A 12,815-nucleotide genomic window follows, 5' to 3' on the forward strand; every position below is an offset into this window, starting at 1 on the left:
AAATATTTGTATAAATATAATAAATAAATATATTATAATGAAGTTAAAAATATGGGGGATTACAATAATTATGTGGAGAGAAAAGAGTTGCTCATTTGCTTGTTTGTGTGTGTCGGGTGTTTATTTGTTGTTCAGTTTGAATTTAATCCAATGTGCCTTGAAATAAAATTTGGTTTGTGGCCTAGTAAAGGGTAGATTGTTGTTGTTTAGAAAATAATACTTTACGAAGTATTTAAATGCACTTTATTAATCTCAACTTTGCCTAATTTACATTAAATAATCCCAACTTTCGATTATTCTGCAACAATCACAACTTTCACCTGCGTTTTCTTTCTTCAATCCCAAACCGGTCAATGACCTCTTATTCTAGGTAACTTGACACGTGTCAAGTTGTAATTGGTTCGAAAACTAAAAAAAAAAATTTAAAGCAAAATTCAATTAAAAAAAAAAAAACAGCCAAGCCACCACCAGCTCACAACTGTTGGTAGTGGTCACTCACCCCCTGAACTAGCCATAGTCGAAACCCTTGCCTTGAACCCGCCACCCATAAAACCCGAAACCACCATAACCTAAGCCGACGACCTTGAAACCGCCACCCATAACCCTCGAAACCACCATAACCAAAGCCGACAATCTTAAAACTGCCGCCCATAACCCCCGAAACCAAATGTAACAACCCTGACCCTTAGGGCATGCTTGGATTGGGGGTAATATATTATGGGGGTAATAAAAGTCAAACTAAGCAAAATGAATGTGAAAATAGGGAAGAAGGAGATAGTGATGGTGTGATTGTAAGAAGATTATGTAGTGATGGTATGGTGTGAGGTGAAGAGAGAGGAATTAATACCCTCATTTTGGGGGTAATAGTTACACTAGGGGGGAGGGTGGGTAACTATTACCCTCATTATGAGAGTAATAATTCCTCCATCTCTCTCTTTTCCTCATGGCACAACTAGTTTATTTCATTTGGAAGCACCATGTCTCCTACAACAACACCTCTAATTACTTTTGTTTTTTCAAGTTTGACTTTTATTACCCCCTTAATGTTTTACCCTCAATCCAAGCATGCCCTTAAAATCACTTCTCCAACCCCCAAAACCACCAAAAATGCAGCCCCCTCACTTTCTCTCTCCTCCAATTGCCGTAAAATGCAAATAAACGTAGTGAGGGGAGGGTTTTCGTTGCGGGGAGGGAGGTTGGAAAATTGGGGTTGGGGGATCGACGAGGGCGGTTTTGGAGTCGAAGTTGCCGGTTGGGGAAGGGCGGCCACCAACATTTGGTGGCTGCTGGTCTTTGCTTTTTTTGGTTTTTTTTTTAAAAAATTCTAATTAATTTTATTTTTATTTTGGTGAAGCAATTAGCATTCAACACGTGTCAAATAAATGGTTTTTTAAAAAAATTATTTTAAAAAAAAATGGGATCGTTTCAAAATAATCAAAAGTTGGAATTATTTAAAGTAAATTGGGCAAAGTTGAGATTAATAAAGTGTATTTTTTTTCTTAGAATATAATACATTAAGATGATTTCAACAATGTCACCTAAATCCGTCTTTTTTTTTCTTTTTCTTATGTACTACGTATATTACTAACATTGGTCAAAGAGGACAGTCGTAAAAGTCAGCATATAATGACTTTCATCATTAGAAGGAACTAAGACAGTTTCCAATGATTAGAGTAAAAACTGTCAGTGCACTTGGTTGAATGAATTAGCTACAAAAATTTCAAGCTAAATTTCTCAAAGTGACTTGAACCGAGAACTTTGATTTTATAAATTAAGAGAGAGATTTACATTAATCTAGAACATACATCATTACAATTTTGAAGGCCTTGCCAGAATACCATGAAATCACAGGATGGTCTGGTTGCCAACTTTCTGAGCTCCCTGTCCTACTAGCCATTTATGATGGATACCACAAGGCTTTCCCAAAAATGAGGGAAATGATTTCTAACTTTCTATATCAAGGCGAAAACTCGGCTTGCATCACAGCAGCTTGCAGCAATGCATAAAAATCAGCACAAGTATATGCCAGGGGCTAACTCTATCCTCTCAATTTAGTCTTCTGCGCACAATAACTGGTAGAAGCATGGCTCTAAAATTCATACATTTCCACCATCAGAACTACTACAGGTTTGATTCTGTAGAGAAGCATTTCCAAAATCGCCGTCAAGGCTCATTTGTTGGACTTCTTGAGGGGAGAGGATTTTTACACACCGAACACAATTCACAAAGTCACTGCAATTGAAACAGACAGAATATGAACTCTAAGCAGAATAGATGATCGTGATAATAATGATAAGGGAAGCAAATTAATTGTAATTATGCGAAGACTTACTCCCAGGGATCATCACCCACTAGCAAGACATCATTCTCATGGTCCACATATACAAGTTTCCAGCCAACTCTTCCCCGGTCTTCCATCTGTCCCTCTATGCCAAACATCCGAGCCAGATCCTGCTTGAGCTCCTCATAACCCGAGTAACGAGTAACATCAATAGATCTACCAACAGCTCCACGCTTGTAAACCTTCAAATAAATAACCAAGTCACTCACTATAATTCTCATTTTAAGCCAGAACATGAGAAAAGTTCTAAGAGTTTTACCTTTGTGTAGGTCCGCAGTCTCTGATATGGTTGGGGTGGGCCCCATGCTCCTCTATTCATAAAACTACCATCACTTAATGCAGAATCAATTGAATTGAATGCAACATCTGGTACTCCAAATGACTGAGTAACCATTGAGGATGAGAGTTCTTGCTGAGCATCCTTCGAGTTTTCATAAGTACTAAGCATACAACCAGAAGAGACGTTATTGGAGAAATCCTTATCAGACCTTTGTAAATTTTTTGTCAGCATAGTATCTGAGACCAAGGATGTCCCCAGCTGGCCATTAATACTTGCCCCGGCGTGAAAGTTGTTTCTAACATCAGCTTGTACCTCCACATTGTGACCTGTATCTCCTAACAAACTTGATTGTGGATTAGATAATGGATTGTTCTGACTTATGATATCATTCTGAGAGAGAGAAGCTGATGTTGCAGAGGATGTATCCAAATAATCCATAGGGATATTCTGATATGTTTGCCGGGTTGAATGTCCCTGGTTTTCAACCTTAGTAATGTTGACAGAAGGCTTGACAGCAGCTTTTTGATGCAGCTCTTGAAAAGAGTTATGAGCTGCCATAGTCTCTAAACTATTGGAACTCAAAAGATTAGACTGATGTATTCCTTCTCCCAAGGCATAATTTCGGTTGCTTCTATTGTTCATGACTGTCTGAGTGACAATAGGACCATTGTTTGTCGAAGGAGATGTAGAACATGATGGAATATCATCAGTTAGCACTGAATGCCCACCTGCAGCAGCTCCTACAAAACTGCTACTTACTGCAGTGGAAGGATGATTTGACATAGGATTGAGTGCAACTCCAGCTGGACCATGCAGTTCCGGCATTACATCTGATTGCTGCTGTAGGAGTTTTGGGACCTGAGGTGTTTGAGAGAAGTGCGATGCTGTCAGACTACTGCTCCTAGATATCTGCTGTGGCATAACCTGGGACTGAGGGAGAGACTTCATTTGTGCTTGAGGCGTATCCATCATTTGTGATGAAGGCAATGCCCTAGAAAAGCTTTGAGATGCATCTGACTGAGATCTCTGCAGTTCTTGGAGTTGGTTCACGTGATTTATCTGCTGCAATGCAGACTGCTGAGATAAGAGCGAGTGCTGTTGCTGCTGAAGCCTTTGCATAAGTTGAAGCTGAAGCTGGTTGTCGGTAACTTGTTGCAATTGATTGATGCTTGGTTGTTGACTGGGTCCCGAACTTTGCTGCTGCTGCTGTGGGGGTAGGTTTCCCAAGGGCTGATGGCTTTGAAGAGAAGTTGGCTGTTGAAATGAATTCTGACTTTGTGCAAGACCCTGAGACTGTACTAGCTGCGTCTGGACATGGTTTGAAGATAGGGATTGGTTGATCAAGTTATGCATCGAGGATTGCTGAGAAACATCACATAACTGCTGTTGTGATTGTATTAGAGAGCTCAATGGGTTCAAAGCTCCTGATGACTTCTGGAGCTGATCAAGCTGCTGAACTGATTGCACTGGACTCTGAGCATTGAGCTGTAAGTTGTTTTGCTGAGACATCAGTGGTGCAGTAAATCCTAATTGACGGGACAGGTCAGCACCAGGAAGACTCTGAAGGGTACCGGGTAAAGTATTCAAAAAATTTGCCTGCATTGGATTAGCCAAGGATTGATTTTGTGGCATGTTCATCCACTGCATCAAGCTCAAGCCTGTTAAAGCATGCGGATCATCTCCAAGCCACGGCATTGTCCTCTTGAATGGGTTGTCGACATCAGATTCATCTTCTGCCAGAGTAAGATTAGATTAGAACCACTTAGAAAAACAGTGCAACAAGAAAATGATCATTACAGTCACCACAAGGTAATCATATTAGGATACAATAACATGTTTTATCCCATTCAAGCTTTCTGTTCTTTGTGTTGACCTAAGAAAACTTTTGAAGGACGATAGACTAACCCAACCCCGTGAAAATTGGAGGTTCATAAGCCACGTTGGAATAACACATGTAAAACTGTAAAGTAGTATGGTATCATTAAAATTTCTCATAAAGGAAAATAGCAGTTTTGTCAAATGCCAGCAAGCAGCAGTAGCATAAATGAATTATCAGAGAGTGGCATAAGAAGCAATCTTCATTTATTAATCATCTTGTATCTTAAACAGAAGGTAAATTAAGGCCCATGAAAGCATTCCAGTTAGATAAATTTCAAGTAAACAGGCTTGCTGTTATATCCTGCCATGATGTGAGAAGGGAGATAGCATACTAACATGGGAGATGGGAGACCTAAGGAAAATTAGAAGAAATAAAGATACCGTGATTTTTTGGAAATAGATACCCCAATCTGCAGAAGTATAACTATATGTACCTGGCATTCCTGGTAGCCTTGGACGCTTTGGCCTAAGGAATGGTGGGGGACATATGAAAAATGGAGCTGTAACAGGTTCAATCTCCCAAACAGAAACCCTGTTGCGCCTTTCTCCAGCAGTTGACTCATCCCAACCAACCTGAGTGCAGATATCAAGTAATCTATCAACAATTAGAAAATGCACAAAATAAGGTGCACGGATAATTAGTTGCAACACAGGCAGCAAGTATTTACCTGCAAATTACGCCACTGTGAGTTCTTCCAGCGCACAGGATCTAGATCACTAATACCTGTGATTGTACCCATATACCTGCAAATATGGTTGATTAGTTCTCAATTAGTCAATTTGCTTAATACCAGATGATGGAAGATGAGTCATCAACAGAATGATTTCAATACAGTGATTTTCAAGATGGATTTCTTCTCTAAATTTTCAGCGAGGTAAAACAATATGACCGTCTCATACACAACATTTAAAATTACCTTCTGGTTCCTGAATCTTCAGTTTCAAACATCATCCTGAATCGCATACCAGGAGATACTTGTTGACCATATATAGCCTTGTAGTACTTCGCAAGTGGGATCACAAACTCTGATGGGCTAGCTCTGCACACATCAACATCTAATGAGGCCAAGGATGCAGAGTGGTGATTAAGAAGAGTGCAATGACACCTACCTTGGATTATAGAAAACTGTAAACGGACTATTATTTGCAGCCGCATGGGCAGCAGCTGCAAGGATTCCAATATGCATGCTATCACTTGAGAGCACTGATGACGATAAATTAGTTGGTTGTCGGTTAGCTCGCCTAATCCCTAAAAGAAGATGCTGCTTCTCATCTCTGCTCAAAGAAACCACAAGTCAGTACAATAATGAGTATAGCTTCTCAGATTGAACTCATAACAGAGAAACAGACCGCCATGGAAGTAAACAATTTTACAGCCAGTTTGATAGTCGGTTATATATAGCAGTAATGGGATGAGTTTCAAGTGTAATTATGAAATCAATATAACTTCTTAATGTTCACAGTAATGCAATGGCATCCCCCCCTAGAGGTAACGGATGGTAATGGTAATCTGTGAAAAAAAGGATAATTCGGGGTGAATTAGCATTACCATGGAAATGGAGATTGAAATTTCTTACAGAGTTATAAACAACTTCATTCCTATAACCACCATTTATCACCACTTACAAAACGAGCCATTTTGGCATCACTAAATATAAGTCTTGCTTAATAATTTAAAATAATTATAATATTTTTCATGATTACAGTGCATACCTGATAAATAAAACTGAATCACCAGCAAAAAGTCTCTTCCCACTAACAAAAAGGCTCCATCCTGTTGTTAGCAGGTGCCGTTTTGGTTGTCCTGGTTGAAGATCAGAAAGAGAGATTAACAATCAATGCTGTCAACTGAACAAGTTTGTATGTGTTCATGCACATGTATTTTGTTTCTAAGGCTTTTGCTGCCTTCTTATCATATGAAATATTTTTGTAGGCTCTTGTGATTTTTTTTTTTTTGAATTTTTTTTTTCCTCTGATATTAAAGGTAAACTTGTAAAAACAAATCCCAGAATCTAAACCTACCGCGATATATGTGGCGGAAGGTCCACACACTATCATGCAAGTCCCTGGCCACTAGTTCTTGAGCAGGTGGTTGCATGGAGAAATCCTATACATTCAAATGATGAGCGTAAACTCTAGTATCAAAAACATAGATGAGGAATTCTAGAGAAAGACTTCTTACAAGAGGAGGGAAAATCTTTTCTGCTGCTCGTCTTGGTACAGAAAAGCCTCCATGGGTGCTTGTATCACTGGCAGTCAGAGTTTTGCAGAAAAACTCCGTCTGTGGTTTGTGTGCTTTTAATGAAAGATCAGACCTCAACAAAGCTTCCTTATCAAACTGATGAAACAAATTATAAAACAGATCAAAAACATAAGAAAACGATTGAACTATATTATTTGCCTGATATGTCACCCCCAACCCCCCCAATGGTACTCTTTGGCCATTTTCTGTACACTATGTTCGGAACTTCAGATAGGAAGATAAACAGGAAAGGAAGAGGAGGGAATAAGGAGGGGAAGTCAACTCCATTTTCCCTTCAAATCTCTCCGATATTGGAGGGATGGTGTTAATTAAAAAATGGGGGAAACTAGATTCCTTCTCTTCCTTCCCACAACCTCTTATCAGAATAAGAGAATAAGGGAGCTTATTCCCCTACCTTGTCCTACCTTCCCTTTCTCTCCATTCCCTCTTATCGAACAAGCGTTAGGGAGGGATCCAGTAGGAAGAGCAAGAGGTATAAAGCAATTAGAACAGCCAATATTAAACTGATCCTTTAAAAGCAAAGATATGGTAATAATATCCATCAAGGTTCTTACAGAAGGAACTGGTTGGAGAGTCATCTGAGCGTATACTTCATCAGTTTCTGGATCTGCCTACAGAAAGAAATCAGTAAGCTGTCGTAATCAATCTGTCAATCAAAGTAAAGTCCATCCTTCTCTAAAGCAAGAAACCAAGAAAAACAGAGGCGGCGTGCAACTATACAAATAATCTTACATGCAATGTCACATTATGAAGTAAGCATAGTAGCTTAGCAGGCAAATTCGTATAATTTGGTATCTGACCATCCACATCCTTCTTCAAAGATGCCGCCACCTGTTCATATTGAGATTCATGTCAGAATTATCAAGGAGATCAAGAATATTATGCAGACAGCAAGAATTGTTTTTCAAAAACTATACAGGCAGAAGCTATAATAATACTAGGTTTTTGACTAAACAGTATAAGGTAATAGTTCTTACTCCACTAGCAATTTAACCAAAATCTAGGAAGGGAAAGATTACAAAAATATTTAAGGTTTATCAGGAAGTGAGAAAGATTGAAAACTTTATATGATGCCTGGTATAAGTAGTAAAAAAGAAAATAGCATCTGAGACTCAGAGAAGTTAAAAAGATGGTCAAGACTAGAATAGAAGAAAATGATATCTGAGTCTCAGAAAAGTCTCCATTCAAGACCTGGCAACACACATTGTGAGCTGCCAATAGGCCAGACTCCCCTAATCTCATGTATGCTATTTCACTGCGCTTGATACATTGCACCCAAAATTACTCCATTTCAATTTCAAAATTATAGCATGTGATGTCGTGCTGAAGAAAAGCTAATCAAAGTATACCCTCTAACCAGTAGGTGAGTAAAATTTTGCCATCAATAGGAAAAACTAAGTGCAGTATACAATGTCTAGCTCAGGTGTTCTCGATGATGATGAGGATTATGTTCAACTTGTGTTAGTCTTCTTCTATGTCCTGTATATTTATCTTACCCTATTCTACTGAATGTAGACATAAATCAATCAACAAATACGACATATTGAAGCAACATGGCCCAAAACACACATAGCAGTCTTCCCTGCTGATAGTGTTGAGTTTTTGACTGTTTTCCCCACTAATGTATTTTCCGATACTGGTTATATCATGTATCTCTAGCTTTTTTTTAGAAAGAAAAAAAAAAGTTAAAGGGGGTCTCCCTGTAAATTAACATTAAGGGCTCTTGGCTTGGAAACTTTATCATACAAGATACAACTAATCAAAATTCAAAAAAGTGCAACAAGTTGGTTTGTGATAATTTATGATGAATAAATTTACAAGCTAATTTCGAATTAATTTAACTGAGGAAACAAAAATAGATAGAGGATCAGATAGTTTTGGGAAATTCCTGCCCACCAGGAAAAAAAAAAAAAAAAAACACGTTTGAGGAAGAACAAGACAAAGAAATGAGAAAGAGAAACATGCCACAAAAGATGATCTTCAAACCCCTTCATGGACCACACCTTTTGAAGTCAAAAAGATGGCAACATCATTTTGGATGAGAATATTACCAACCCATTACTTGTATTACAGTCCTACCTTCTGGTGAAATTCTGTTTTCTAGGATACTGCTAAAATAAACCCTTAGGAGTATGTATAAGTAGCCAACATTAAGAATACGAAACATTACAGTGTACAATAACATCAAATTGCGTGTGTTTTTCGTCATAAATTCCCAGCTTGATACTATTTGATCTGAAGCTATGGTGACTAAACATTTTTTCCCTCTTTGGAATTTAGGGGCATATATTACAAATATACAATCTTATATTATGATTAAGCGTGAATTAAGTGGGAACTTTGAGGTTGAAATTTAATCAACATCTTCCTCAATAAGGTTAGGTGTATCTTCAGTACTACCTCCATACACTTATCATTAAAAAAGAAAAATAAATTAAAAAAATAAAAAAAATTGTTCTATCCATAAACCTATCCATATCCATTAAAACATACTTCAGTTGCTCAAAATAAGAATACCCCCACATGGTTATTCGTCGGAATCATCATGAAACAAAGGGAGTAAATTCTAATCGGATTTAGCAACCGATTTCCAACCATTGGACTGACATTTCCATATGAGTATGGTTGTTGGATTAGAAAGAAAATAGCAGTATGGACCATAATTAGCAAGAAATTCTACAATTCAACAAGTCTAATAATTACAAAAAAAGAGTTTAGATAGAAAAAAATGGACCACAAACAAAAGCAACAAGAAAAAGACTAGCAAGTCACACAAACTCAAAGGTTTCCCTCAAAATTAGGGAAACAAAAAACAAATACTACCATATTAATACATTCCCCATTTCAACATCATTAACATTACCCAAATAAAAAAACAACCATATTAACTTTATTTTACTTACCAAATAATACTAGTCCAAAAAATAACAACAAACTATAACTTAATTACCATAATTAGCTAAAAAAATTGCATGAACATTGAAAGGGTGGTATAAGATAGGCAACAAACCTGTTCACTATGACCTTGTGGAAAATACACAACGTGGGTCCCAGCAGCCGGTAAATTCACCAAAGGCCCTGCACACGCCTGCCATAACTCCTGATTAATCGTCTTCTTCTCTCCTGCAATCACATCCTCACACGTATTATCATCTCCGCCCCGTTCGATTTTTTTCTTATACGACACAACCCGTTTGGTAGGCAGTAATAAATAAGCGACAGTAATTAACAATGTATACATTCACCAAAAAAAATAAAAAATAATGTATACAAATAATTGACTAACATAAACAGTCATGTGATCATTTTAGATTTATTCCGATGTATTTATACATTATTTAACTAGCGTGAAAAAAGTGGTTATTAATTCATTACAAAACAAACTTAAGAAAATCTCTTCAAAATTACTTAAAAAAAAAATTTATTACAAGTATAAAAATTACAGTCAAAAGACAAAAATGCGGAAATCTTTGACAAAAAAAATAATCCAATAAAATCTTAACCAAAAAATAAAAATTCATCCCAGATTCAGCAAGAGAGATCAAACCTTCAGGAGACGGACTATTGTTAGTAGTCTGTGAAGCAGAAATCGCCGCGGTAGTCGCCGTCGATTTCATTGATATCAAAACAAACTAAACTCCGAGTAGACAGAAAACAAGCTCAGAAAGATCGGAGCTCCGGCAACCGGAGAGATGGGTTTCCGGCGAAGCCGCCGGAAAAGTGAAGCAACACCCAAAAAAGTGAAGTGGGGTTGTACCAAAAAATGGCGGAAAACGAGGAGAGAGAAAGAGAGCTAAAAAGGTTGAGAGTTGCTAAGCAAATGAGAGACCATATGCTGTAAGTATGCCCCCTAAAATCCCCTACAAACTCCAGACATTTTTTCTCTCTCTAAAAGTCTCCTTCTTTCTCTTTCTATGTTTCTCTCTCTCAAAAGATTTAATTTTAATTTATTTTGGAGTGATTTTATTGCAGAAATAGTTTGTGAAAGAAGAAGAAAGGAGGAAGAAATGAAGGGGAGTTTAGTTTAGTTGAGTTTCTCTCTCTAAAAGGGTAAAGGAGGGAGAAAGTTTGCTTGGTGGGATTGGGCAATTGGGGGACCAAAGAAAGTTGGTGGGGGCAAAGTGAGTAAGAATTATTGCTACTACTACTACAACTCTTAACTCTACTAGCATTGGTGAAGCTAGCATTAATTTATTTCTAATTGAGCATAATCTACTTAAATTAAACTAAACTATGGTTTTTGTTTGAAAAATATTGTAACATGAACTTTTATAGACAAAGAGAGTAACCGTGTTGACAAACATTGATAACGTATTAATATTCATGGTTTTCTGCAAAAAAAAAATAATAACGCCCATGGTAAAGTTCTCGCCCACGTGATTTAGCCTTCAGGTCTATTAATGTGTGTCTCATATATAACTGATAATTAAACCGTTGCAGCATCCTTATTAATTCTGCTCCTTTTGAAAACACGAGAATTTGATGAGTGCATCCAATGTGATTTTGGGGCATTAAACTTGTTGTTGAATAAATTATCATATGTTTTGCTGAAGAAGTTCTCACCCACGTGAAATAGTCTTTAGGCCTTTTAATGTGTATGTAAGTAGTAATTAGACTATCTTAATTTATTTACTCCTTTTGAAAACACGAGAACTTGATGATGAGTGCAGAGAATGTGATTGTGGGGGCACTAAGCTTGTTGCTGCATAACTTATCATATTTGTTGTTGAAGATGTTCTCACCTGCTAAATAGAGTCTTCAAACCAACTAATGTATTGTATATAATCGATAATTAGACCGTTGCATAGTCTTGACTAATTTACTCCTTTTAAAAACAAGAGATCTTATTGAGTGCAACAAATGTGATTTTATTTTAGCGCATTAAGCTTGTTGTTACATAAGTTATCAAATTTGTTGTTGAAGAAGTTTTCACCCACATGAAATAGTCTTTAAGCCTATTTCTTATATCATTGTACACTTGTAATGTCCTAATTTATTATGCTCCTTTTGAAAATACGAAAACTTGTTGAGTGCATCTAATGTAATTTTGGGACACTAAGGCCTCATTCACTTCACCTTATTTTTGCTGAGCTAAAATTATTTTTACTGAAACAAAATTATATTTGTTGAACTTTATTTTTACTGAACTTAAATTAATTTTACTGAACTAAAACTATTTTTGCTAAACTGAAATTATTTTTACTGATATCCTATTATAATTCTTATTTAACAAAACTCAATTTTAGTGAACTGAACTTATTTTTATTGAACTGAAACTAATTTTACTGAACTGGACTTATTTTTACTGAATTGAAATTATTTTTTACTTAATACTATTTTTTTTAAGGTGAAGTGAACTGAGCCTAAGCTCGTTGTTACATAACTTATGACTTATCTTATCTTATATATTTGTTCAAGCAGTAAATTGTTTTGATTTAGTCGTTTAAGAAAATAGGCCCCAAAAAAAAAATTTAAAAAAAAAAAAAAGGGTGTGATATTTATGGTAAATTTTCTATGGATGTGGTTTTTATAGTTTTATTACGAGAATATCCTGTGTTGTGCTGAGTAAAATATATGCGTATGATTTGCTTACTTGCTAAGCATGAATTTTAAACTTTCAAGTAGTAATATGCTAATTTGGTACTGATGTGGTTAATGTGTGTTTGTTGTTTGGGTTGATCTCAACTCTTTCCTTCCTTAGCTTTGGGAGTAGCAAGGAAATTATTGAGGATATATTTAGGAAATATTAGATTATATTGTGTGACCATATTTTTGGCTAGAATATATTTTGGATATATTCTTGTTAGTTTCCTAATTCTATCCTATGTGGGTAATCTTGTATTATATATTGGCCATTAGAGCCATCAATGAGGATTAAGCTTTTTGAGGTTTTACACAATTTAACATGGTATCAAGAGCAGGTTAAAAATCTTTGTTTTTTTTTTAAACCATAATCATGGCGGGTAACGATACTCCACCTCCGCCACCTACGCCATCTCCAACTGAAATTAAACCAAATTCACCATTCTACCTCGGCCCTCAAGATCGACCCG

At 36.6% G+C, this 12,815-nt stretch overlaps 1 protein-coding gene across 2 annotated transcripts; it reads right to left on the reverse strand.

Moving 5' to 3' along the window:
- Positions 1-1,712: 1,712 nt before the first annotated feature.
- Positions 1,713-10,793, reverse strand: LOC145596016 (auxin response factor 19-like). 2 transcript variants are annotated; one of them, XM_081652449.1, is made up of 14 exons: positions 10,310-10,793; positions 9,773-9,885; positions 7,495-7,593; positions 7,317-7,373; positions 6,682-6,837; positions 6,522-6,606; positions 6,213-6,303; positions 5,610-5,774; positions 5,417-5,539; positions 5,168-5,243; positions 4,934-5,072; positions 2,601-4,354; positions 2,333-2,523; positions 1,713-2,232 (listed from the first exon to the last, which is right to left on the reverse strand). In XM_081652449.1, the coding sequence occupies exons 1-14, from the start codon at positions 10,377-10,379 to the stop codon at positions 2,097-2,099; spliced, it is 3,255 nt and encodes a 1,084-aa protein (XP_081508575.1). In that variant the 5' UTR covers positions 10,380-10,793; the 3' UTR covers positions 1,713-2,096. The 2 variants fall into 2 exon arrangements, with proteins under 2 accessions (XP_081508575.1, XP_081508576.1); XM_081652450.1 differs by lacking the exons at positions 9,773-9,885; positions 10,310-10,793 and having other exon boundaries at positions 1,714-2,232; positions 7,317-7,369.
- Between the last annotated feature and the right edge of the window lie 2,022 nt (positions 10,794-12,815).

The sequence above is a fragment of the Chenopodium album genome, chromosome 19 (genome assembly GCF_948465745.1).
Source record: "Chenopodium album chromosome 19, dcCheAlbu1.1, whole genome shotgun sequence".
In the NCBI taxonomy this organism is placed as follows: domain Eukaryota; kingdom Viridiplantae; phylum Streptophyta; class Magnoliopsida; order Caryophyllales; family Amaranthaceae; genus Chenopodium; species Chenopodium album.